General features: G+C 43.2%; 1 protein-coding gene across 1 annotated transcript in view; it reads left to right on the forward strand.

Annotated features, from left to right (window-relative positions):
- Positions 1-19,137, forward strand: part of LOC311149703 (neurotensin receptor type 1-like) — a gene marked incomplete at its 5' end in the record, with an annotated part of 73,649 nt that extends 54,512 nt beyond the window's left edge. The window contains 3 exons of the mRNA XM_084186912.1: positions 1,870-2,071; positions 12,729-12,810; positions 16,636-19,137. Coding sequence (XP_084043038.1) covers positions 1,870-2,071; positions 12,729-12,810; positions 16,636-16,885 — 534 coding nt within the window. The 3' untranslated portion in view covers positions 16,886-19,137. The remainder of the gene's footprint in view (positions 1-1,869; positions 2,072-12,728; positions 12,811-16,635) is intronic.
- Positions 19,138-27,385: the final 8,248 nt, after the last annotated feature.

Here is a 27,385-nt window from a genome sequence, read left to right on the forward strand (position 1 = left end):
TACTGTACAGAGTATCTTTAGAGGTGGTACTGTACATAGTATCTTTAGAGGTGGTACTGTACAGAGTATCTTTAGAAGTGGTACTGTACAGAGTATATTTAGAGGTGGTACTGTACAGAGTATCTTTAGAGGTGGTACTGTACAGAGGATCTTTAGAAGTGGTACTGTACAGAGTATATTTAGAGGTGGTACTGTACAGAGGATCTTTAGAGGTGGTACTTTACAGAGTATATTTAGAGGTGGTACTGTACAGAGTATCTTTGGAGGTGGTACTGTACAGAGTATCTTTAGAGGTGGTACTGTACAGAGTATCTTTAGAAGTGGACTGTACAGAGTATATTTAGAGGTGGTACTGTATAGAGTGTCTTTAGAGGTGGTACTGTATAGAGTGTCTTTAGAGGTGGTACTTTACAGAGTATATTTAGAGGTGGTACTGTACAGAGTATCTTTAGAGGTGGTACTGTACAGAGTATATTTAGTGGTACTGTACAGAGTATCTTTAGAGGTGGTACTGTACAGAGTATCTTCAGAGGTGGTACTGTACAGAGTATCTTTAGAGGTGGTACTGTACAGAGTATCTTTAGAGGTGGTACTGTACAGAGTATCTTTAGAGGTGGTACTGTACAGAGTATCTTTAGAGGTGGTACTGTACAGAGTATCTTTAGAAGTGGTACTGTACAGAGTATATTTAGAGGTGGTACTGTATAGAGTGTCTTTAGAGGTGGTACTTTACAGAGTATCTTTAGAAGTGGTACTGTACAGAGTATATTTAGAGGTGGTACTGTACAGAGTGTCTTTAGAAGTGGTACTGTACATAGTGTCTTTCGAGGTGGTACTGTACAGAGTATCTTTAGAAGTGGTACTGTACAGAGTATCTTTAGAAATGGTACTGTACAGAGTATCTTTAGAAATGGTACTGTACAGAGTGTCTTTAGAGGTGGTACTGTACAGAGTGTCTTTAGAGGTGGTACTGTACAGAGTATATTTAGAGGTGGTACTTTACATAGTATATTTAGAGGAGGTACTTTACAGAGTATATTTAGAGGTGGTACTTTACAGAGTATATTTAGAGGTGGTACTGTACAGAGTATATTTAGTGGTACTGTACAGAGTATCTTTAGAGGTGGTACTGTACAAAGTGTCTTTAGAGGTGGTACTGTACAGAGTATCTTTAGAGGTGGTACTGTACAAAGTATATTTAGAGGTGGTACTGTACAGAGTATCTTTAGAGGTGGTACTGTACAGAGTATCTTTAGAAGTGGTACTGTACAAAGTATCTTTAGAGGTGGTACTGTACAGAGTATATTTAGAGGTGGTACTGTACAGAGTATCTTTAGAGGTGGTACTGTACAGAGTATATTTAGAGGTGATACTGTACAGAGGATCTTTAGAGGTGGTACTATACAGAGTATATTTAGAGGTGGTACTGTACAGAGTATCTTTAGAAGTGGTACTGTACAGAGTATCTTTAGAGGTGGTACTGTACAGAGTATCTTTAGAAGTGGTACTGTACAGAGGATCTTTAGAGGTGGTACTTTATAGAGTATCTTTAGAGGTGGTACTTTACAGTGTATAGTGAGATTGTGAAACTCCTCTGGTTAGTCTAGACTGTGTCAATATGTACTTATTAGCTGTGTCAATATGCACGCAACTGTGTTCCCATCAGAATGGCAGACCAACTTTTGAACAGACTTCAAATCAATCAATATGTCTGTTGCATTATTTTTGTCCCAGACAAGAAACAATTGATCGATGATTGTTATGATTGCGTCACCAGTACTGTTTGAGACTAATACTACATTGACTCATTGGCAGAAAGTACAGTCTTACTAACTGTATCTCTCCCTGTCGCTCCATTTCTCTGGACAGGTGAATGTGTTCCTGTCCTTTGTGGTTCCCATGGTAGCCATATCTGTTCTGAACGGGGTCATCGCCAGTCAGCTGCTGCGTATGTTCAGAGAGAAGCAGCAGGACAACCGCATCTGCATTGTCGAGGGCAACCCTACCATGCTGAGTGTTGCTGTGGAGCCAAACCGCACTCAGTCGCTGCGTCATGGAGTCATGGTTCTACGTGAGTATACAATGCTCAATTCTACGCACGCACACACATACACACAACATTTGGTGAACTATTCCTTTAACTGGCAAAAATGCTTACACGTGTCCGTTTGTATGCTTGTATGAACTACAAAATGCAGAAGAGAAGTCCACTATCTGACTGTGTGTCATTAGACATTAGAAGATGGGGTCTCAACTACTGTGAGATGGCGCCCATTCAGCCTGAGCCAGCATCACTCTCCCTATCTCTAAACCCATTCCATTAGCACTCCATTATAGGACACACTATCTAAGAGAGAAAACCAGCAACCCACTGCCAGGTTTTTATTAAGGTTGAATAAATCCTTTTCATTGATGCACCAAAAAGGAGAATAGTATCTCACAGCTTTCTCCATCTGCTGTGGGCGGCTAGTTGGCTACACACATGACCAAAGCTTCAAAGGACAAGTTAACATCCTTCAACTCCTGATTACCATAACGATAGTATGGAGTAGTTTCTTTATGACAGGCGTCAGGCTGCATGCGTTATTAGCACAATGCCTCATCCTCCTAGAGTGGAGGATGGGCAGACGCCACTCAGTGATCACATGCACTTGAAACAGTAGTGGGCAATAATCATTTTAGTGAATTCAATGCCCACTGATAAATGAATGAAAAGGGAATGTTTCTAGAAAAACAGCTGTATACACTCCCCTGTGTATTTATTCGGACAGTGAAGGTAGAACTTTTAATTTGTCTCTAGACTCCAGCATTTTGGATTTCAGATCAAATGTTTTATATGAGGCGACATTACAGAATGTCACCTTTTGAGGGTGTTTTTATCTGTTTTATAGAAGATATATGATGGCGCCGACGGAGAAAGCCAACATCTTACGAGTTCCAACCCGACTTTACTATTTAGTGACTTTTTTCGTGTTTATACTATTTTCACATATGACCGCTAAGCACTTTTGGACATTGATTTTGACCTCAAATCTGACTTCAACTCCGACTCAGCTGTTCCTTTGTTCACTCCGGATGCTATTCCTTTGTTTTATGAGCTACCAAAACGCAGCAGGCGTACACACGCTAGATGGACTGTGATGCAGAGAAAACCAACCGGCAATCCCCTCTGTTTTATTGGCAAATGTCCAATCACTCGAGAATAAGATGGAAGACCTTCGTTCGAGAGTCTCTTATCAGAGAGACTTGAAAAACTGCAATATTATATGCCTTGCAGAAACCTGGCTGGCTCAATTTATGAACATAGAACTCAGTGGTTCCTCCATGCAGCGGTACGATCAGGCGAAGGCGGCCTCGGGCAAGTCCAAAGGGGGAGGGGTGTGACTCTTCATAAACAACAACTGGTGCGCTGCTTCCAGTGTGAAGAAAATCTTGTGCTTTTGCTCACCTGATATAGAATACCTCATGGTAAGCTGCAGACCCTTTTATCTACCAAGAGAGTTCTCATCCATAATCATCACGGCTATCTACGTCCCTCCACAAGCCAACACCACTTTGGCACGCAACAAACTGTATGGGGCCATAAACAAACAAGAAACCACACACCCAGAGGCAGCATTTCTGGTGGGCAGAGACTTTAACGAGGGGAGACTTAAAACCGTTCTACCTCACTTCTACCAACACGTCTCCTATGCCACTAGGGGCACTAAAACTCTAGACCACTTTTATTCTACCCACAGAAACGCATACAAGGCCCTCCCTCGCCCTCTTTTGGAAAATCAGACCATGACTCTATCGTCCTGCCTTCTGTTTACAAACAAAAGCTCAAACAGGAAGTACCAGTGACGCGCTCAATATGGAAGTGGTCCATTGAAGCAGATGCAATGCTACAAGATTGTTTTGCTAGTACATACTAGGATGTGTTCCAGGATTCATCCGATAGCATTGAGGAGTTTACCACATCAGTGCATAGACAATGTTGTCCCCACAGTGACTATATGAATGTATCCAAACCAAAAACCATGTATTACAGGCAACATCCGTGCTGGGCTAAAGGCTGGAGCAACCGCTTACAAAGAACGGGACACGGATATGGACGCATACAAAAAGCCAGCTACGACCTCCGACGAAACATCAAACATACAAAAGGACAATATAGGATAAAGTTGGAGCCTATAACACCATCTCCGACACTCATCGCATGTGGCAGGACTTGCAGACGATAACAGATTACAAAGGGAAACCCAGTCGTGAGATGCCCAGTGATGCAGAACTCCCAAACGAGCAAAATGCCTTTTATGCTCGCTTTAAGGAAAACAACACCGAGTCCTGCATGAAAGCCCCTGTTCCAGATGACTGTGTAATCTCGCTCTCCGTGGCCAGTGTGAGTTAAACATTTTAAGCCGGTTATCACTCGCAAGGCCGACTCATCATTATACCAGGGCGCATTCTCAGAGCATGCGCAGACCAGTTGGCAAATGTCTTCACGGACATTTTTTAACTATTATTTTCCCAGTTGGTAATCCCAACATGTTTCAAGCTGACCACTGTTGTCCCTGTTCCCAAGAACTCCAAAGTAACCTGCCTAAATGACTATCGCCCTGTAGCACTCACATGTAATTATGAAGTGTTTTGAAAGGCTGGTCATGACACACATCAACACCATCTTTCCAGACACCAACATTCCAATTTACATTCCGCCCCAACAGATCCAGAGATGACGCAATCTAAATTGCACTTCACACTGCCCTCTCACACCTGGACAAGAGGGGAAATAACTATGTGAGAATGCTGTTCATAGACTACAGCACAGTGTTCAACACCATAATCCCCTCCAAGCTCATCACTAAGCTCGGGACCCTGGGACTGAACACCTCCTTTTGCAACAGGATCCTGGACTTCCTGACGGGCCGGCCCCAGGTGGAGAGGGTAGGCAACAACACCTCCGCCATGCTGACCCACAAGACCCCTCAGGGGTGCGTGCTTAGTCCACTCCTATACTCCCTGTTCACCCATGACTGGGTGGCCACGTACGACTCCAACACCATCATCAAGTTTGCTGACGACACGACGGTGGTAGACCTGATCACCGATGGCAATGAGACAGCCTACAGGGAGGAGGTCAGAGACTTGCCAGTGTGGTGCCAGGACAACAACCTCTCCCTCAACGTCAATAAGACCAAGGAGCTGATCGTGGACTACAGGAGAAAGAGGGGAGAGCATGCCTCCATCCACATCAACAGGGCTGTGGTGGAGCAGGTCGAGAGCTTCAAGTTCCTTGGTGTCCACATCACTAAGCGCCTCTTCCCCTTCAGGAGGCTGAAAATATTTGGCATAGGCACTCAGATCCTCAAAAAGTTATACAGCTGCACCATCGAGAGCATCTTGACTGGCTGCATCACCGCTTGGTATGGTAAATGCACCGCCCTCGACCGCAAAGAGCTACAGAGGGTGGTGCAGATGACCCAGTACATCACTGGGGCCGAGCTCCCTGCCATCCAGGACCTCTATATCAGGAGGTGTCAGAGGAAGGCTCAAAAAATTGCCAAAGACTTCAGCCACCCAAGCTCTAGACTGTTCACTCTGCTACCGTCCGGCAAACGGTACCGGTGCATCGGCTCTCAAACCAATAGGCTTCGAGACAGCTTTGATCCCCAAGCCTTAAGATAACGTATTGTGTCATTTTAAAGTCACTTGTATTGTAAATAAGAATAACATATGTTTCTGAACTCTTCTACATTAAAGGAAAACTCCACCCAAAAACTATCTTTTGGTATTTGTTTCATTAGTCCATTGTTGACATAGTCCCAAAATGTTTTACTTGTCAGCAATCAAGTTTTCAAGATATGCATTTTGCATCATATGGGGATGATTTCTGTGTTTTTTAAATATATATATCTTAAAAACGTAATTACTGACAAGCAAAAGTTATTGGGCACAAAATAATCTGAAACAAAACCTAAACAAACTGCAAATGCATCCAACACGTTTGTAAAGCTTGATGTAGTCATTGTGTTCTAGCAATATGGGACCAAATGGGACCAAATACTAAACATTTGACTAAATGTAATCCACTATAAGGGAATTTGTCTAAATATTATAACACCTTCAAATGGGGGGACTAGATACATAAAGTGCTTTCATTTCTAAACTATAAACGAGCTATGTATGAAAATAAAAGGTGACAGGAAGCCAAGTTAGAGCTCTGGGTGACGTTCACAGCGGTGGGGGCAGAAGTTTTTATAAAGAGAGACATTTAGAAGATATCCTAATTTTCTCTCACACTACACATACAAAAAATGTATTTTACTGTTATAAGGTGAAATCTTATTGTTAATCGTTTTATAATTTGAGTATACTATATTTGGAAAGCATATAAGTAATTTCAAGCTTTATTCATACAGTTTTGTTGAATTGGAAATACATCTTTAAAAAATATTTCATATTTTCATATTTGTATCATATTTGTACTGTGTCCTTGTCCTTGTGTCCTCAAAAGTGACTACACCACAGCAATGTATTAAAAAAAAATTACCAGAAAGGTCAGATTTTATGCCACATTTCTACTTATTGTTTATGGCCGTCTCATGATAACTAGTTACTTTTTGGGATTCTGTAGATTACATTTTAGATTACATTTAGTTACATTTGAGTGGTTTTAAACGTTTAAGCTTCCCTGTCCAAATAAATACATAGGGGAGTGTAGTGGTACATCAAGGCCATTACTGTTGCCACTTAACCTTGGTAGCAGACATTATTAAGACATTGCACACACTAGCTCTGGCCTGTCACTCCTGGCTCTTATTGCAGTCCCCCTGCATGACAGGAGAAGGGGGAAAGCCTGTGCTTGATGGCAATCACAGAGCGGAACTAAGTGTACTTAATGTGAGTTAATGTGTGTGTAGTGGCGATTCTAAAAGCCACTTCCTTAGACGCAGTGGCGGCTCCTGAAAAAATTCTCAGGGGGGGCAATTTTTCTGATGATTTAGGTGACCTACACACATTTTAAAAAAGATATGTCCAGCAACAACATGAAGACAGGGGCAGCATATAAGTCAATACCAGAAGCATTTATTGACTGATCTCAAAAGTGTTGGCTTACCAGGGTTGGTGGAGCCCTCAGTTTCATCTTTGCCTCGCAAAGCTAACTCAAACACTCCGCAAAACTTCACACACTGGATTAGCCGGCTGAGGATGTGGCGGTTCTTGCTAATGTCGTAGTAAATATATTTGTTATAGTGAATATGGAATATGATATGTTGAGTAAAATGTTGTGCTAAGATCTATTTAGGTCAGGAGCTGGTTATAAGTTCTGTTCCTATCCAATAACAATGGACAAAAGGGTCCTATCTTGTCAGCCTTGTCAGTTTCAGTTCTCCAGTAAACTTGTGATTATCAACACTAACCTCATCGTTGTGGCGGCGGACAGCTAGCCTGTATCCCTCATCCAGTTGAGTGGGAATGTTCACTCTCCCCAAAGCAGACAATCTCAAACAGCTATCCATGTGGGTCTTTGACAGCTCATGTTTCTTAATCTTTCCTGAAAGATGGTGCATGTCCGTTACACACCAGTCGCTGTCCAAGCGGTGCTGTCTGCCGTGCCGCCTTCAGGGTGAAAGAGTAAGCAGGGGGTAGCAGAAGACTGCATTAGCTACATCGCAGCCTGCTAGCCAGGTTTTTCGTTCGTACCAATTTTTGGAAAATCCTCGGGTGTAGGACTTCCCCCCTTTAGTAGAAACCTGTTGAATTATTAAATTTGGTCTGGGAGGTCCTAATTGTTTCGTTGCCAATTTATCTTGATTTGTTCGCCGACAAAAAGTAACTTATTTCAAAGAGACAATCGAGTTGCACTGAACGCTATAGCCATCTTGATAGTAGTACGTGAATTGATTGATGAGGCTACCCGCTCTTTTCTTAGTTACGTTCATGGTTACGTTACGTATGACGAAAGCGCGTAAGTGCAAGCCCTCAGAAACCCATAGAGATTGTATTGAAAGCTCTGATATTTGAAAAAAATAGATTTTACATGGGAGTCTATGACAGACTTCTGGGCGATTTTCAACCTGACTGAAATCGCCCCAAAAGGGGGGGGGGGGCATTTGAAGCACGACTTTAGCCTGATTGGACATTTAGTGGCACTGTGGCAGATCAGACGTCTAGATTACAACACTGATAACTACTGTTGCCGTGATATAATTGATTAGAAAAAAAATCCCTTCCTTTTCCCGTTTGGCAGTGCGTCGCCCATATCGCCCTATTGAACACACCGCCCCTGCTTAGACGCCAACAGTTTGAGTTAATGCGTGTGTAAGAGTGTGTTCATAATTTTGTTGCATTTGTCTCTTTCCCCCCTGCACCAAAGGACAGGTCAAAGGTCAAAGTGGGCCGAGCTATTTTAGGGTGCTGTAAATTTATTCATGTTAGAAACAGGGATCCCCCCCCCCCCCACACACACACACTTTCCTGCATATTACATCATGGATAGAGTTGGAAGTTAACCAACACTGGAGTAAATCAGAGGGCTTAATCACTGTACAAGTATATCCAGTCTGAATCTTTCCAAGACGAGTCAATGAGAAGTTAACCAAACAGTTTTACTCTTTAATGTTTGCTCTGTGTTAATGTGCTGGTGTGCATTTCTGCTGCTCCATGCTAACGGGCTGGATGGTGGGGTTAAATAGGCTTTGATCAGACCCACTGGGCACACACTGGTTGAATCAACATTGTTTCCGTGTAATTTCAATGAAATGACATTGAATAAACCAGCCAGGTCACCCTTGATACAAGTCAGTATTCGACATCCATCCATGTCTGAGGACATTGGAAGATGACATAGAAACCGGCCACTAGGGGCAACATTGAGCACTGTTACGTTCAAGTAGGTTTCGGTTTTGCGAGGGCGTTGTGAATGGGGATGGCAGATGCCTCTAGATTCCGAAGGTTGCATGTTCAAATCCAGCAATAAAAACGTGTTATAGAAATGTTTGTTTTAAACGTGTCCCAAACCTTAACCCTTACCTTAACCATTTGGAGTTAATGCCCAACCTTAAGATTTCGGAGTCAATGCCTAAACTTAACATTAACCTTAAAAATGTGGAGTTAATGCCTAAATTTAACCTTAAACACTTATACATTTGACGTTTGCAACAACTTCCAAATTTGATGTTTGAGAAACAGGGATGAACGTCTAATTCTGACGTGAGATTATGAGAGCTAGTTGGAATAAAGGTGGAATAGACGTTGACTTGATGTATGTGCCCAGTGGGGAGCCACTGTGGAGCTCCACATGCTATCACTGTTCAGGCAGACTTGGAGACAGACAGACAGCACTCCGACTGATACAAAACCACGGCGAGACTCCCTTTCTCCCCGCTCCACCGTCTCTTTCATGTGCTAAAGAGCCAACATGAGAACGACACAGACACATTTGTAAAGGCAAGACAATGAAACCTGCATCTTTCAAAGACCAAAAGCGCTCTTCGCTGAATACTGTATTGTAGAATTTCCACGGAAATGCGTCTTGCAAGCTGAGAATTCCACCACTGACCTAATGGATACAATTCCCTTGTTATCCTACAGACCAGCGTCGTTGCTATAGCAACTGATTTCCCATCGTGAAAGCAAAGGTTGCCATCCATTCAGATATGCACGTTTGCTAATTAGACAGTTCTGTTACCTTAACAATAAGATGAAGGTGCACATGCACAGAAACAGTGGATATTCTGTTAACTTGATCCACTATTTGACGGAACTGCTAGCTGATAATCATATTTACATTATAGTCATTTTAGCAGACACTCTTATCCAGAGCGACTTACAGTTAGCGAGTGCATACATTTTTCATACTGGCCCCCCCGTGGGAATTGAACTCACAACCATGGATTTGCAAGCGCCATGCTCTACCAACTGAGCTACAGGAGGGCTCATATAACAGTTATCACAATTATATTTGTTCTCCGAGATTCAGGTTTTGTCACTGTTCTTGCTGTCAGATTATTAAGAACCAAATATAAAGCATATATTTGAGTGGATTGGAAAGCAGCCGTGTTTAATTGTGGTATACAGATACAATAAGATTGACAATGACAAGGCTTCAGACAGCATCTCTAATTGTCCTTTATGGTCCATGACTAAAGCCAGGGCTCTGATTTAACCAGGCTATGATACAGCCAATGACACATTGCCTAATGGACAACCCAACCGTCTATGGTAACATTTCAACCCTCGCAATTATTTAATTATTTTGCAATTTAGACCCTAGATCAGCACTCACCAACACTAATGTTGGCACCTAGAACCACATTTCAGAGACTAGCCAAAACACCCAAACTTGGTTTGAAAATGTAAAGTCATTTTCGTAAGGGGACAAACTTTTTTTTGTTGCTCTGGTTCACAGTGAGCGGAATTCAGATTACCAAACTTTAGAGAACGTCTAAAAAACATTAAACTGCTTTCATGGACCACATCATTCAGGGCGGCCAGTGTGTGGTTTGGACTGAGAGCAGGATTGAAACCCTACAGCCTGTATTTATCATGACCAATGAGCTTCCCTTGGACTCTGACTGCTGCTTGATTGCCAGTGAAGAGCAAACCAGTCACACAGAGCTTTTGCCGTCACCGCGGGGGGTGTGTGTGTGTTCCGCACAGACTGAGACTGTCACGATCGTCGGATATAGAGGACCAAGGCGCAGCGTGGAAGGTGAACATACTTATTTATTAAATGATACACGAACAAAACAACAAATCGATGCGTGCCGTCCACAGGTGCAAAACACGGAACAAGATCCCACAAACACTGTGGGAAAACCACCTGACTAAATATGGTTCCCAATCAGAGACAACCAGCAACAGCTGATACTCGTTGCCTCTGATTGAGAACCACTCTGGCCAACATAGATATACAAAAACTAGACTAGACACAACGAGCACAAAACATAAACTCTACACACCCTGGCTCAACTTAAAAGAGTCCCTAGAGCCAGGGCGTGACTGAGACCGAAATATCACAGCTGCAAAAGCAGGCTGATGAGCTAAACGTTGACATTTTAGCAAATATGGTAGAACCTTTGGTGTTAGGATAGAAAAATAAGTCATAATATTTACCGTTATAACTTCATTATAATTTACCAATCTCTTTATATTGCATACAAGTAATAGTTCTAGTGATTACAGCGGTAGTGATTGTAATGAAAACGGTTTGCTGTGCAGTATTTGCTCTCTAGTGTCAAGAGGATTTGAGAGTGGTGTTTGACAGTGCCATGTGATAAATAGTAAAGTAGTGATAGGCTATCTGAAAAGGTCATATCCCCATGAATCACAGGGTAATGTCAGGTATGAGGCAGAACGAGACTTCCTCATTTAGATTAGGACAGGAGAGGCTAAGACCATGTCTGTGATACATCATATAAACATCCTGGTTCCATAGATCATGTCTGTGATACATCATATAAACATCCTGGTTCCATAGATCATGTCTGTGATACATCATATAAACATCCTGGTTCCATAGATCATGTCTGTGATACATCATATAAACATCCTGGTTCCATAGATCATGTCTGTGATACATCATATAAACATCCTGGTTCCATAGATCATTGACTTCCTTTAGAACCTTCAGGAGAGCGTTCTTTTTCAATTTAAATTCCACAGAGGCTTGAAAGGTTGCCCTTTAATTAACCTCTGACCTTTCACCTGTCGTAACCTCTCACCACCTCAGTCAGCCTTGTTTAATACCTTTGGACAGCAGACTGTCCAGCCTGAACATCATTCAGTGCTTCACTGGAGTGGAGAGGTGAGGTAATAGGATAAATATCAGCATGGACGTCATAATCAATAGAGCGCAAATGGAATCCATGGCAGCGGTTCTTGTCAAGGATCAGGAACAACAACAACAACAACAACAACAACAACAACAACAACAACAGAACAGGATAGCCCCTGAGCCCAGGTCACCTTGGGAGTGCAACACGCAGAGGAGATGAGAGAGAACTGAATAGTACTGAATAATACTGAATAGAATTGAATAGTACCACATTAATAATAGATCGAAGCCAATCCCAGAGCATGCTTAGTTTACCATGATTGAGCATGAGATAGCATTTTTCTTTTATTTGTTTTATTATTTTGTGTGTATTTTTTGCTGGTTTCAATGACAGTGATTTTTACTTTGGGCTTTATGTATTTAATGTTGTCTCCGACTGGAGCAGCCCTTTGCTTTTAATGATCAAATAAATTAAATCAATCAAACTAATTTGTTTTTTGCTTTGGTTAATTTAGCGGAATGTTAATTACCTACAGTATACTGCAGTGGTATTATAATACTATACTGCTATTCTAACTGTGAAAGCAATGCTTGTCTCAGATCTGCTGCTGAACCTCATTCAACTGTGCAGGCTTTGATCTGGTTGCCTCCCAAATGGCATTATATTACTGCAAGTGCACTAATTTTGATGAGGACCCATAGGACCCAGGTCAAAAGTAGTGCACTGTATAGGGGATAGGGTACCATTTCAGAGCCTCTGTCTCTGTCTGAATAGTACAATATGTCCTTACCTTAATCTCTTTCTCTCTACCATTCTCTCTCTCTCTCTCTCTCTCTCTCTCTCTCTCTCTCTCTCTCTCTCTCTCTCTCTCTCTCTCTCTCTCTCTCTCTCTCTCTACCATTATCTCTCTCTACCATTATCTCTCTCTTGCTCTCTCTCTCTCTCTCTCTCACTCTCTCTCAGGAGCTGTGGTTGTTGCCTTTGTGGTGTGCTATCTACCCTATTACATACGGCGCCTCATGTACTGCTACGCAGAGTTTACAGAGTGAGTAACATAACACACAGTCCATCTAGCCACCCAGATCAGCCACCCAGTCAGAGGGGAGATCAGTCATCCAGTCAGAGGGGAGATCAGCCACCCAGTCAGAGGGGAGATCAGCCACCCAGTCAGAGGGGAGATCAGCCATCCAGTCAGAGGGGAGATCAGCCACCCAGTCAGAGGGGAGATCAGCCACCCAGTCAGAGGGGAGATCAGCCACCCAGTCAGAGGGGAGATCAGCCACCCAGTCAGAGGGGAGATCAGCCACCCAGTCAGAGGGGAGATCAGCCACCCAGTCAGAGGGGAGATCAGCCACCCAGTCAGAGGGGAGATCAGCCACCCAGTCAGAGGGGAGATCAGTCATCCAGTCAGAGGGGAGATCAGCCAGCCAGTCAGAGGGGAGATCAGCCACCCAGTCAGAGGGGAGATCAGCCATCCAGTCAGAGGGGAGATCAGCCACCCAGTCAGAGGGGAGATCAGCCACCCAGTCAGAGGGGAGATCAGCCACCCAGTCAGAGGGGAGATCAGCCACCCAGTCAGAGGGGAGATCAGCCACCCAGTCAGAGGGGAGATCAGTCACCCAGTCAGAGGGGGAGATCAGTCATCCAGTCAGAGGGGAGATCAGCCACCCAGTCAGAGGGGAGATCAGCCACGCACTCAGAGGGGAGATCAGTCATCCAGTCAGAGGGGAGATCAGTCATCCAGTCAGAGGGGAGATCAGCCACCCAGTCAGAGGGGAGATCAGCCACCCAGTCAGAGGGGAGATCAGCCACCCAGTCAGAGGGGAGATCAGCCAGCCAGAGTACAGTCGTGGTCAAAGGTTTTGAGAATGACACAAATATTAATTTTCACAAAGTCTGCTGCCTCAGTTTTTATGATGGCAATTTGCATACACTCCAGAATGTTATGAAGAGTGATCAGATGAATTGCAATTAATTGCAAAGTCCCTCTGGATGGCCTGGTGTCAAGAAGGGCAGCGAGGAAGCCACTTCTCTCCAGGGAAAAACATCAGGGACAATGCCTTTTCCAGCATGATGGAGCACCTTGCCATTAAGCAAAAGTGATAACTAAGTGGCTCGGGGAACAAAACATTGATATTTTGGGTCCATGGCCAGGAAACTCCCCAGACCTTAATCCCATTGAGAACTTGTGGTCATCCTCAAGAGGCGGGTGGACAAACAAAAACCCACAAATTCTGACAAACTCCAAGCATTGATTATGCAAGAATGGGCTGCCATCAGTCAGGATGGTGGCCCAGAAGTTAATTGACAGCATGCCAGGGCGGATTGCAGAGGTCTTGAAAAAGAAGGGTCAACACTGCAAATAGTGACTCTTTGCATAAACTTAATGTAATTGTCAAGAAAAGCCTTTGACACTTATTGAATGCTTGTAATTATACTTCAGTATACCATAGTAACATCTGACAAAAATATCTAAAAACACTGAAGCAGCAAACTTTGTGAAGACCAATACTTGTGTCATTCTCAAAACTTTTGACCACGACTGAACATAGATCTCCCTGATCAAATTAGCATAACTTGTCAGAGTGATCAGAGCGAGAGCTTTAGCTAAGTCTTTCTCTCTCTCTCTCTCTCTCTCTCCCTCTCTCTCTCTCTCTCTCTCTCTCCTCTCTCTCTCTCTCTCTCTCTCTCTCTCTCTCTCTCTCTCTCTCTCTCTCTCTCTCTCTCTCTCTCTCTCTCTCTCTCTCTCTCTCTCTCTCTCTCTCTCTCTCTCTCCCTCTCTCTCTCTCTCTCTCTCTCTCTCTTTCTCTCTCTCTCGATTGCCTGACTACACTCACAATATATTGTTTCCTTAATTGAACCAAACGCACACCATTGATTAAATGATTCCAGAAGGGAGGAATCAATTATTCCAAAGCTAAGGAAGCACATCCGAGATACAATTAAAACAAAACTTTACAACTGGATTGTGATGTCATGCTGTCGGCAAAAACTCCAGTCCACCTGAACAGACTGAAATCTCAGCAATTGTTTTTTAAAGCTCTTAAACTAAAAGGACATTATCATAATTTTCACAATTACAGAGTGTTATTTCAACATCATCGTGTGAAAATATCTTCTTCTTTTTTTAAATAGGAAAATCTAGTTTTTGAGTGCACTGCCACTTTAAGTGGTGTACACTCACCATGCTGAGAGAGACTTTCTACCCTCCAGCTTTGTCTACGTCAGAGCCAGGAGAAGTAAGAGCAGCGATTTCATTGCTGCATACGAGCGTAGAGTATAGCATCTCTGTGGAGAGTTGTGGCCTACATTCAGAGATGCCAGTATGATAAGTGAGACAGAAAGTAAAGACCCAGAGAGAGAACAAGATGGGAGTGCTGCTAGGTTAACCACCCTGCTCAGCTCCTGGAAGTGTCTGTATTAACTTTAGGGTTAGGGTTAGGGTTTTGGTAGCCTGATATGCTTCACAGGTGTACATCACCCCTTTATCATCTGAGACCTAGTGCTCATTGTGAACACATCTGTCTTGGAGAGGACGGTAGGAAAACATTTGGTCAACAATAATGTGGTTATTAAATGGAAAACTACCAGCAAACAATTCTCTTTATTACAATGACATGTTAGTTACATGTTGGTATAAAAAACACTGATCTTCATTCCTGTTACTCCCTTCCTCCCTCCCCCCCACCTCCTCCCTCTTCCTCCCCCCACCTCCTCCCACCTCCCCCACCTCCCCCCACCTCTCACCACCTCCTCCCACCTTCCTGTACTCCCTTCCTCCCTCCCCCCCACCTCCTCCCTCTTCCCCCCACCTCCTCCCCCCTCCCCCACCGCCCACACCTCCTCCCCACCACCTCCCCCACCCTCCTCCCACCTCCCCCACCTCCCCCACCTCCTCCCACCACCTCCCCCCACCTCCTCCCACCTTCCTGTGCTCCTCTCCTCCACCTCCCCCACCTCCTCCCTCTCCCCCCCACCTCCACCCACCTCCCTGTGCTCCCTCCTCCCCCACCTCCTCCCCCACCTCCTTCCCCTACCTCCTCCCACCTCCTCCCACCTCCCTGTGCCTTCCTCCTCCCACCTCCCTGTACTCCCTTCCCTCCTCCCCCACCTCCTCCTCTTCCCCCCACCTCCTCCCCACCACCCCCCCACCTCCTCCCTCTTCCCCCCACCCCTCCCACCTCCCCCACCTCCTCCCACCCCTCCCCCCACCTCCTCCCACCTCCTGTGCTCCTCTCCTCCCACCTCCCCCACCTCCTCCTCCCTCCCCCCCACCTCCACCCACCTCCCTGTGCTCCCCTCCTCCCCCACCTCCTCCCCCACCTCCTTCCCTACCTCCTCCACCTCCTCCCACCTCCCTGTGCTCTCCTCCTCCCACCTCCCTGTACTCCCTTCCTCCCTCCCCCCCACCTCCTCCCTCTTCCCCCCACCTCCTCCCCACCACCCCCCACCTCCTCCCTCTTCCCCCCACCTCCTCCCACCTCCCCCACCTCCTCCCCACCACCTCCCCCCACCTCCTCCCACCTTCCTGTGCTCCTCTCCTCCCACCTCCCCCACCTCCTCCCTCCCTCCCCCCCACCTCCACCCACCTCCCTGTGCTCCCCTCCTCCCCCACCTCCTCCCCCACCTCCTTCCCCTACCTCCTCCCACCTCCTCCCACCTCCCTGTGCTCTCCTCCTCCCACCTCCCTGTGCTCCCCTCCTCCCCCCACCTCCCCCCACCTCCTCCCACCTCCCCCCACCTCCTCCCACCTCCTCCCACCTCCCCCCACCTCCTCCCACCTTCCTGTGCTCCACACCTCCCACCTCCCCCCACCTCCTCCCACCTCCCTGTGCTCCCCTCCTCCCACCTCCTCTCACCTCCCCGACAGGGAAGGATATGATTACTATCACTACTTCTTCATGGTGACCAACGTCCTCTTCTACGTGAGCTCAGCCATCAACCCAGTCCTCTACAACCTGGTCTCAGCCAACTACAGGGAGATCTTCTTCAACACGCTCCGCTGCTTCTGCCTGCCGTGTCGCCGCAAGAAACAGAGACGTGTTCTGATCAGACACTCCATCAGCATCTGCAGTAACCACACCTTCTCCTCCAACATCGTCAAGGAGACCGTCTACTGACCACCCCAGAAACACACCCTTGATAACATTCCATTTCAGAACGGCAGTGTATCGAGTCTATTACTCAGTAGGACTCCATGTAGGTGTTATGGGTCCCTGGCACTGTGAATCACTGACACGTGCTACATACACACAAACAATATCCAAAACGTGATATATTGGTGCGATCATTTGTAGAAAATAAAGATAAAGAAAGAAAGAAAGATTAAGGACTTAGTTCACCCAAATTACAAAATGACATTGGTTTCCTGTAAGCAGTCTATGGACAAAGTATGACAGCAATCCATGCTTTTTTTTTGTTTCCACGTGCTAACATTTTAGCATTTGTGGCACAAATCCCATTCAATTCATGGAACCGTTATTAGCATCTGTAGCGCATCATGTTCAAATCATATATGTGACTTTGTTGAGCTTCACAATAAATGTTGGGCACTTTTGAAAAATGCTAATATCGGTCTGATGACTTGAATGGGATTTGTACCACAAATGCTAAAACGTTAGCATGTGGAAACAGTGCCAGGGGAAAAGCATGAATTTACATAATACCTTGTCCATTGACTGTTTACAGGGTAAGGAAACCAACGTGTCATTTTGTCATTTTGGTAAACCATCCCTTTAAGTGTTGGATATAATAGTATTTAGCACTGTAAATATTGTAAACATGTATGTACATTCAGATTTTTATAGAACTGTCAATGCACACTTGGTTTTATCCACATACAGTAGTTTATGAAATTATATGATGACGGTGAGAACAATCTGCACTTATCAACATACAGTACCAGTCAAAAGTTTGGACACACCTACTCATTCAAGGGTTTTTCTTTATTTGAGAGAATGCCAAGAGTGTGCAAAGCTGTCATCAAGGCAAAGGGTGGCTACTTTGAAGAATCTCAAATGTAAAATATATTTTGGTTTGTTTATCACTTTTTTGGTTACTACATGATTCCATATGTGTTATTTCATAGTTTTGATGTCTTCACTATTACAATGTAGAAAATAGTTTTTAAAAAATGAAGAAAAACCCTTGAATGAGTAGGTGTGTCCAAACTTTTGACTGGTAGTGTATGTCTGGATCTTTGATATTTACCAGGAAACTATACGCTGTGAAATTTACCAGGAAGTGACTGCCCCTCAGCCTTGTCGTCTTTGAACATTGTAGGCTTTCTGAATGTCTTCAATGGGCAAAAACGTAGCGCAATGATCTCCAAGCGCAAAAACTTAGTACATTCATCCAAAAAACACAAATATAATTGTATCTATATATCTTTAAATACATTTTCACAAATGTTATGACATAATCGTGAAGCCCATTCAAAAGATAGGACACGTGATACAGAAGCAAAGTTGAAAGGTCAGTTGCTTTCACAGGTTATTATCATTTCTCTCGGACTATTAAAAAAAAAAAAAGAGACAGAGAATGATGGTCAAATGAACCACAAAGTGTTATCTGCTGGGGATGTAACGCCAGGAAAGGGTATTGATCATAACAGCATCTCTGGCCTTGCTATTGTCTGCTCGGGCTGTGAGCGTTAAAATAAATGCTTAGAGAAGATGTCATATTTCATGAAGAGGAACAACAGATGGCATTTACAGCTAACGGATGAATCAGCTGTGGTGTTGAGCCCTATAGGCTCTTCTAGTATATCAACTGTTGACCCATTACAGCAAACACAGCTGTTTTGTAGCAATGGTGTTGGAATGTTTAGGATTCACCACATCGCTGCACAGATAGGGTCAACAGGTCAAGTAACCAAACATTTTTTCCTACTGAGGCTTGTATCTAACTGTGATTCAACATACCTTTAACAGTGTTTTATTTGAGGTAAGAATGTTTGAGGTTTGTATAAAATTAACCCTACAGTTGTCTTCTGTAGTCAGTCTATGAACTTTGAACCCATAACAAATTATTTTGTAAGATCTGATCTTGATAGAAATGCTGTAACAGAGCCGGCAGGGGTTGAGAGTGAATGGCATGAACAAAATCCAAGATGGCGTTACAAGACAGAGCACTCGATGGACACGATATGGACTCTAGTCTTTGAAGCCTGGAGAGGAGAGAGCTCTGTTGCTGACCTGGATGTAGTCCACAGCACCCTGTCATGACCCCTGAGTGTCTGTACAATACATTGTGTAACGTGGACAATGACAAACGAGTGAGCGATAGAAGAATGGATACAGTGAGTCAGATTCTGAACACACGGTTCCAACGAATCAAACACACTGAAAGAACCAAGGTTGATTAACGTGGATGCGGGAAATAGACAGGATTTTTTGGGGACAAAAGAGGTGAAATAAGTGCATTCGCCTGGAGGGAGGGAGGGAGGGAGGGAGGGAGGGAGTGAAGGAAGGCTCACTCTGAAGCGTCCATACGTCAGCATCCACTTCAAGGATGAGAGATAAACCGAATAGAATGAACCAAAGCTCTGCTACATACACACATAAAATATCCAAAACGTGATTTATTGGTGCGATCATTTGTAGAAAATAAAGATAAAGAAAGAAAGATTAAGGGTTTAGTTCACCCAAATTACAAAATGACATTGGTTTCCTGTAGGCAGTCTATGGACAAAGTATGACAGCCATCCATGCTTTTTTTTTGTTTCCACATGCTAACATTTTAGCATTTGCGGCACAAATCCCATTCAATTCATGGAACCGATATTAGCATTTGTCGCGCATCATGTTCAAATCATATAAATATATCATTGTTTTTTAAAGTTTTTTTTTTAACCTTTATTTAACCAGGTAAGCCAGTTGAGAACAAGTTCTCATTTACAACTGCGACCTGGCCAAGATAAAGCAAAGCAGTGCAATAAAAAAAAAAACACAGAGTTACATGTGGGGTAAAACAAAACATAAAGTCAATAACACAATAGAAAATCTATATACAGTGTGTGCAAATGTAGTAAGTTATGGAGGTAAGGCAATAAATAGGCCGTAGTGCAAAACAATTACAATTATAATTTAGTATTAACACTGGAGTGATAGATGTGCAGAAGATGATGTGCAAATAGAGATACTGGGGTGCAAATGAGCAAAATAAATAATAATAATATGCCATTTAGCAGACGCTTTTATCCAAAGCGACTTACAGTCATGCGTGCATACATTATTTTTTTTTTTGTGTATGGGTGGTCCCGGGGATCGAACCCACTACCTTGGCGTTACAAGCGCCGTGCTCTACCAGCTGAGCTACAGAGGACCACAATGTAAATAACAATATGGGGATGAGGTAGTTGGGTGGGCTAATTACAGATGGGCTGTGTACAGGTGCAGTGATCGGTAAGCTGCTCTGACAACTGATGCTTAAAGATATTATTTTGTATATATTTTTTTAAAATCACACTGGCCCCCCGTGTAGCTCTGTTGGTAGAGCATGGCGCTTGCAACGCCAGGGTTGTGGGTTCGTTTCCCACGGGGGGCCAGTATGATTTATTTTATTTATTTTATTTAGAAAATGTATACACTCACTAACTGTAAGTCGCTCTGGATAAGAGCGTCTGCTAAATGACTAAAATGTAAAAAAAAAAATGTAAATAAGTGACTCCAGCTTCAGAGATTTTTGCAGTGACATATACGTGACTTGGAATTCAATTAGTTATTGTAGGCTATGTAAGAGGGGAATGGAATCAGGTCACGAGTAAGGGCACCTGTCCTGGATCTGAAAGGGCTCAAGTCCTTTGGTGGTGCAGCACCAGAAGTAGAGCATCTGTATGGTGCTCCCCATGAGGAGAGGAGAGGAGAGGAGAGGCCACGGTGTGTCACATCTGTCCCCATGCTGAAAGCCCAGTGGGCAGGAGAGGAGAGGAGGCCACAGTGTGTCACATCTGTCCCCATGCTGAAAGCCCAGTGGGCAGGAGAGGAGAGGAGGCCACAGTGTGTCACATCTGTCCCCATGCTGAAAGCCCAGTGGGCAGGAGAGGAGAGGAGGCCACAGTGTGTCACATCTGTCCCCATGCTGAAAGCCCAGTGAGCAGGAGAGGAGAGGAGAGAGGAGTAGGCCACGGTGTGTCACGTCTGCGTGCCCTGACGGAGACAAGGAAAGCACTGAGACAGTCAGGCCAAAGGAAGGTCAGTTATGACAGCGTCAGACAGCGTCACGGTCACTGACTGCTGTCTCACAGAGCACTGAACATCCACCTCAACAGCTTTTAGTTTGACGATAGCCCCTCCAACAACACTGAAATATATCTCCATTTGGACGTTTTAAACAACTTTCAAACAAGACCTGTTTGTGTGTGTGTGTGTGCGTGCGAGCATAAGTGCATGCTGCCTGGTTTCTGAGAGCGTCAGAAATCTCTTATGTGCTTTCATAAGCCCTAATGTTTCCATTTCCTTCACTTTGATGAAAAATATACATTGACAATATTGCAACTGCAATTACCTACTAGAAACAAATTTTTCAGCCAAGGTATCTCTTGACTTCAAAGGGTTTTACGAACAATACAATGCAATGCACTCATAAAGAACGCCAATACACTTTTGTATGTAGCCATGGATGTAGATTGTAGAGGCCCACAAATACAGCCAAAGACACAACATATATCGTGCATTGATGACAGAGTAGTGCAAGGCTCAGGATATCTAGGTCAAATTGATTCTGACAGGTGCTGATGTTGTACGTATTCATGCAGTTTATCAAAGTAGTTGCTCATGGTGTACACCCCCTGCTGCTTACTGTAAGTCCAGTGCTCTATGCCAATAGTGATGACTTTGTTTTTTGTTTGTATCTTGTGATCTTTTTATTATGGACAATGGACGCTTATTTCTACTTTGTCAGTTCTATACTGTATAGATGGTTCCGCTATATGTCAGTTCTATACTGTATAGATGGTTCTGCTATATGTCAGTTCTATACTGTATAGAGGGATCCGCTATATGTCAGTTCTATGCTGTATAGATGGTTCTGCTATATGTCAGTTCTATACTGTATAGATGGTTCTGCTATATGTCAGTTCTATACTGTATAGATGGTTCCGCTATATGTCAGTTCTATACTGTATAGATGGTTCTGCTATATGTAAGTTCTATACTGTATAGATGGTTCTGCTATATGTCAGTTCTATACTGTATAGATGGTTCTGCTATATGTCAGTTCTATGCTGTATAGATGGTTCCGCTATATGTCAGTTATATACTGTATAGAGGGTTCTGCTATATGTCAGTTCTATACTGTATAGATGGTTCTGCTATATGTCAGTTCTATACTGTATAGATGGTTCTGCTATATGTCAGTTCTATACTGTATAGATGGTTCTGCTATATGTCAGTTCTATACTGTATAGATGGTCCTGCTATATGTCAGTTCTATACTGTATAGATGGTTTCGCTATATGTCAGTTATATACTGTATAGAGGGTTCTGCTATATGTCAGTTCTATACTGTATAGATGGTCCTGCTATATGTCAGTTCTATACTGTATAGATGGTTTCGCTATATGTCAGTTATATACTGTATAGAGGGTTCTGCTATATGTCAGTTCTATACTGTATAGATGGTTCTGCTATATGTCAGTTCTATACTGTATAGATGGTTCTGCTATATGTCAGTTCTATACTGTATAGATGGTTCTGCTATATGTCAGTTCTATGCTGTATAGATGGTTCCGCTATATGTCAGTTATATACTGTATAGAGGGTTCTGCTATATGTCAGTTATATACTGTATAGATGGTTCTGCTATATGTCAGTTCTATACTGTATAGAGGGTTCTGCTATATGTCAGTTCTATACTGTATAGATGGTTCTGCTATATGTCAGTTCTATACTGTATAGATGGTTCTGCTATATATCAGTTCTATACTGTATAGATGGTTCTGCTATATGTCAGTTCTATACTGTATAGATGGTTCCGCTATATGTCAGTTCTATGCTGTATAGATGGTTCCGCTATATGTCAGTTATATACTGTATAGAGGGTTCTGCTATATGTCAGTTATATACTGTATAGATGGTTCTGCTATATGTCAGTTCTATACTGTATAGATGGTTCCGCTATATGTCAGTTCTATACAGTATAGATGGTTCTGCTATATGTCAGTTCTATACTGTATAGATGGTTCTGCTATATGTCAGTTATATACTGTATAGATGGTTCCGCTATATGTCAGTTCTATACTGTATAGATGGTTCTGCTATATGTCAGTTCTATACTGTATAGATGGTTCTGCTATATGTCAGTTCTATACTGTATAGATGGTTCCGCAATATGTCAGTTATATACTGTATAGATGGTTCTGCTATATGTCAGTTATATACTGTATAGATGGTTCTGCTATATGTCAGTTCTATACTGTATAGATGGTTCTGCTATATGTCAGTTCTATACTGTATAGAGGGTTCTGCTATATGTCAGTTCTATACTGTATAGATGGTTCTGCTATATGTCAGTTCTATACTGTACAGATGGTTCTGCTATATGTCAGTTCTATACTGTATAGATGGTTCTGCTATATGTCAGTTCTATACTGTATAGATGGTTCTGCTATATGTCAGTTCTATACTGTATAGAGGGTTCTGCTATATGTCAGTTCTATACTGTATAGATGGTTCTGCTATATGTCAGTTCTATGCTGTATAGATGGTTCCGCTATATGTCAGTTATATACTGTATAGAGGGTTCTGCTATTTGTCAGTTCTATACTGTATAGATGGTCCTGCTATATGTCAGTTCTATACTGTATAGATGGTTCTGGTATATGTCAGTTCTATACTGTATAGATGGTTCCGCTATATGTCAGTTATATACTGTATAGATGGTTCCGCTATATGTCAGTTCTATACTGTATAGATGGTTCCGCTATATGTCAGTTCTATGCTGTATAGATGGTTCTGCTATATGTCAGTTCTATACTGTATAGATGTTTCTGCTATATGTCAGTTCTATACTGTATAGATGGTTCTGCTATATGTCAGTTCTATACTGTATAGATGGTTCCGCTATATGTCAGTTATATACTGTATAGATGGTTCTGCTATATGTCAGTTCTATACTGTATAGATGGTTCCGCTATATGTCAGTTCTATACTGTATAGATGGTTCTGCTATATGTCAGTTCTATACTGTATAGATGGCTCTGCTATATGTCAGTTCTATACTGTATAGATGGTTCTGCTATATGTCAGTTATATACTGTATAGATGGTTCCGCTATATGTCAGTTCTATACTGTATAGATGGTTCTGCTATATGTCAGTTCTATACTGTATAGATGGATCTGCTATATGTCAGTTCTATACTGTATAGATGGCTCTGCTATATGTCAGTTCTATACTGTATAGATGGTTCCGCTATATGTCAGTTCTATACTGTATAGATGGTTCTGCTATATGTCAGTTCTATACTGTATAGATGGTTCCGCTATATGTCAGTTATATACTGTATAGATGGTTCTGCTATATGTCAGTTATATACTGTATAGATGGTTCCGCTATATGTCAGTTATATACTGTATAGATGGTTCTGCTATATGTCAGTTCTATACTGTATAGATGGTTCCGCTATATGTCAGTTATATACTGTATAGATGGTTCTGCTATATGTCAGTTATATACTGTATAGATGGTTCTGCTATATGTCAGTTCTATACTGTATAGATGGTTCTGCTATATGTCAGTTATATACTGTATAGATGGTTCTGCTATATGTCAGTTCTATACTGTATAGATGGTTCTGCTATATGTCAGTTCTATACTGTATAGATGGTTCTGCTATATGTCAGTTCTATACTGTATAGATGGTTCCGCTATATGTCAGTTCTATACTGTATAGATGGTTCTGCTATATGTCAGTTCTATACTGTATAGATTGTTCTGCTATATGTCAGTTCTATACTGTATAGATGGCTCTGCTATATGTCAGTTCTATACTGTATAGATGGCTCTGCTATATGTCAGTTTTATACTGTATAGATGGTTCTGCTATATGTCAGTTCTATACTGTATAGATGGTTCTGCTATATGTCAGTTCTATACTGTATAGATGGCTCTGCTTTATGTCAGTTCTATACTGTATAGATGGTTCTGCTATATGTCAGTTCTATACTGTATAGATGGCTCTGCTATATGTCAGTTCTATACTTTATAGATGGTTTCGCTATATGTCAGTTCTATACTGTATAGATGGTTCTGCTATATGTCAATTCTATACTGTATAGATGGTTCTGCTATATGTCAGTTCTATACTGTATAGATGGCTCTGCTATATGTCAGTTCTATACTGTATAGAGGGTTCTGCTATATGTCAGTTCTATACTGTATAGATGGTTCTGCTATATGTCAGTTCTATACTGTATAGATGGTTCTGCTATATGTCAGTTCTATACTGTATAGATGGTTCCGCTATATGTCAGTTCTATACTGTATAGATGGTTCCGCTATATGTCAGTTCTATACTGTACAGATGGTTCTGCTATATGTCAGTTCTATACTGTATAGATGGTTCTGCTATATGTCAGTTCTATACTGTATAGATGGTTCCGCTATATGTCAGTTCTATACTGTATAGATGGTTCTGCTATATGTCAGTTCTATACTGTATAGATGGTTTCGCTATATGTCAGTTCTATACTGTATAGATGGTTTCGCTATATGTCAGTTCTATGCTGTATAGATGGTTCTGCTATATGTCAGTTCTATACTGTATAGATGGCTCTGCTATATGTCAGTTCTATACTGTATAGATGGTTCTGCTATATGTCAGTTCTATACTGTATAGATGGTTCTGCTATATGTCAGTTCTATACTGTATAGATGGTTCTGCTATATGTCAGTTCTATGCTGTATAGATGGTTTCGCTATATGTCAGAGTTCTGCTATATGTGAATAAAAGAGTGAATATAGTGATCATTTGCCTCAATCTGTGGTTCATGATCTTCCACACAAACACGCAGGTACGCACAGGCACACGCATGCGCGCACACACACACACACATACACACACACACACACACACACACACACACAAAGACACACCAAGCACACGCACCATTTAGCACAGATGTGTCTGACCTTTTCTAAAGTGTACCCTGGGGGATTATCACCTCTGCCTTATAAAGGTGCTGTCAATCACTGGGGTCATGGGACAAGCTGAGATAAAAGAGGGTGTTCTTCACCCACCCAGCCCAGTGTATCCTTCACCCACCCAGCCCAGTGTATCCTTCACCCACCCAGCCCAGTGTATCCTTCACCCACCCAGCCCAGTGTATCCTTCACCCACCCAGCCCAGTGTATCCTTTATCCACCCAGCCCAGTGTATCCTTCATCCACCCAGCCCAGTGTATCCTTCACCCACCCAGCCCAGTGTATCCTTCACCCACCCAGCCCAGTGTATCCTTCACCCACCCAGCCCAGTGTATCCTTCATCCACCCAGCCCAGTGTATCCTTCACCCACCCAGCCCAGTGTATCCTTCATCCACCCAGCCCAGTGTATCCTTCACCCACCCAGCCCAGTGTATCCTTCACCCACCCAGCCCAGTGTATCCTTCACCCACCCAGCCCAGTGTATCCTTCACCCACCCAGCCCAGTGTATCCTTCACCCACCCAGCCCAGTGTATCCTTCACCCACCCAGCCCAGTGTATCCTTCACCCACCCAGCCCAGTGTATCCTTCACCCACCCAGCCCAGTGTATCCTTCATCCACCCAGCCCAGTGTATCCTTCATCCACCCAGCCCAGTGTATCCTTCACCCACCCAGCCCAGTGTATCCTTCACCCACCCAGCCCAGTGTATCCTTCACCCACCCAGCCCAGTGTATCCTTCACCCACCCAGCCCAGTGTATCCTTCACCCACCCAGCCCAGTGTATCCTTCATCCAACCAGCCCAGTGTATCCTTCATCCACCCAGCCCAGTGTATCCTTCACCCACCCAGCCCATTGTATCCTTCATCCACCCAGCCCAGTGTATCCTTCACCCACCCAGCCCAGTGTATCCTTCACCCACCCAGCCCATTGTATTGTGTGTGGTGGTGAAAGTCCTCAACTCATCCACAACTACCTGATCCTTAACTACCTCATCCATAACTACCTCATCCACAACTACCTCATCCATAACTACCTCATCCATAACTTCCTCATCCACAACTACCTCATCCATAGCTACCTCATCCACAACTACCTCATTCACACCTACCTCATCCATAACTACCTCATCCATAACTACCTCATCCACAACTACCTCATCCACAACTACCTCATCCATAACTACCTCATCCATAACTACCTAATCCATAACTACCTCATCCATAACTACCTCATCCACAACTACCTCATCCACAACTACCTCATCCATAACTACCTCATACACAACTACCTGATCCTTAACTACCTCATCCATAACTACCTCATCCATAACTACTTGATCCATAACTACCTCATCCACAACTACCTCATCCACAACTACCTCATCCATAACTACCTCATCCATAACTACCTCATCCACAACTACCTCATCCACAACTACCTCATCCATAACTACCTCATCCACAACTACATCATCC

The sequence above is a fragment of the Coregonus lavaretus genome, assembly GCF_964263955.1.
Source record: "Coregonus lavaretus genome assembly, chromosome: 22".
Taxonomy (NCBI): Eukaryota; Metazoa; Chordata; class Actinopteri; order Salmoniformes; family Salmonidae; genus Coregonus; species Coregonus lavaretus.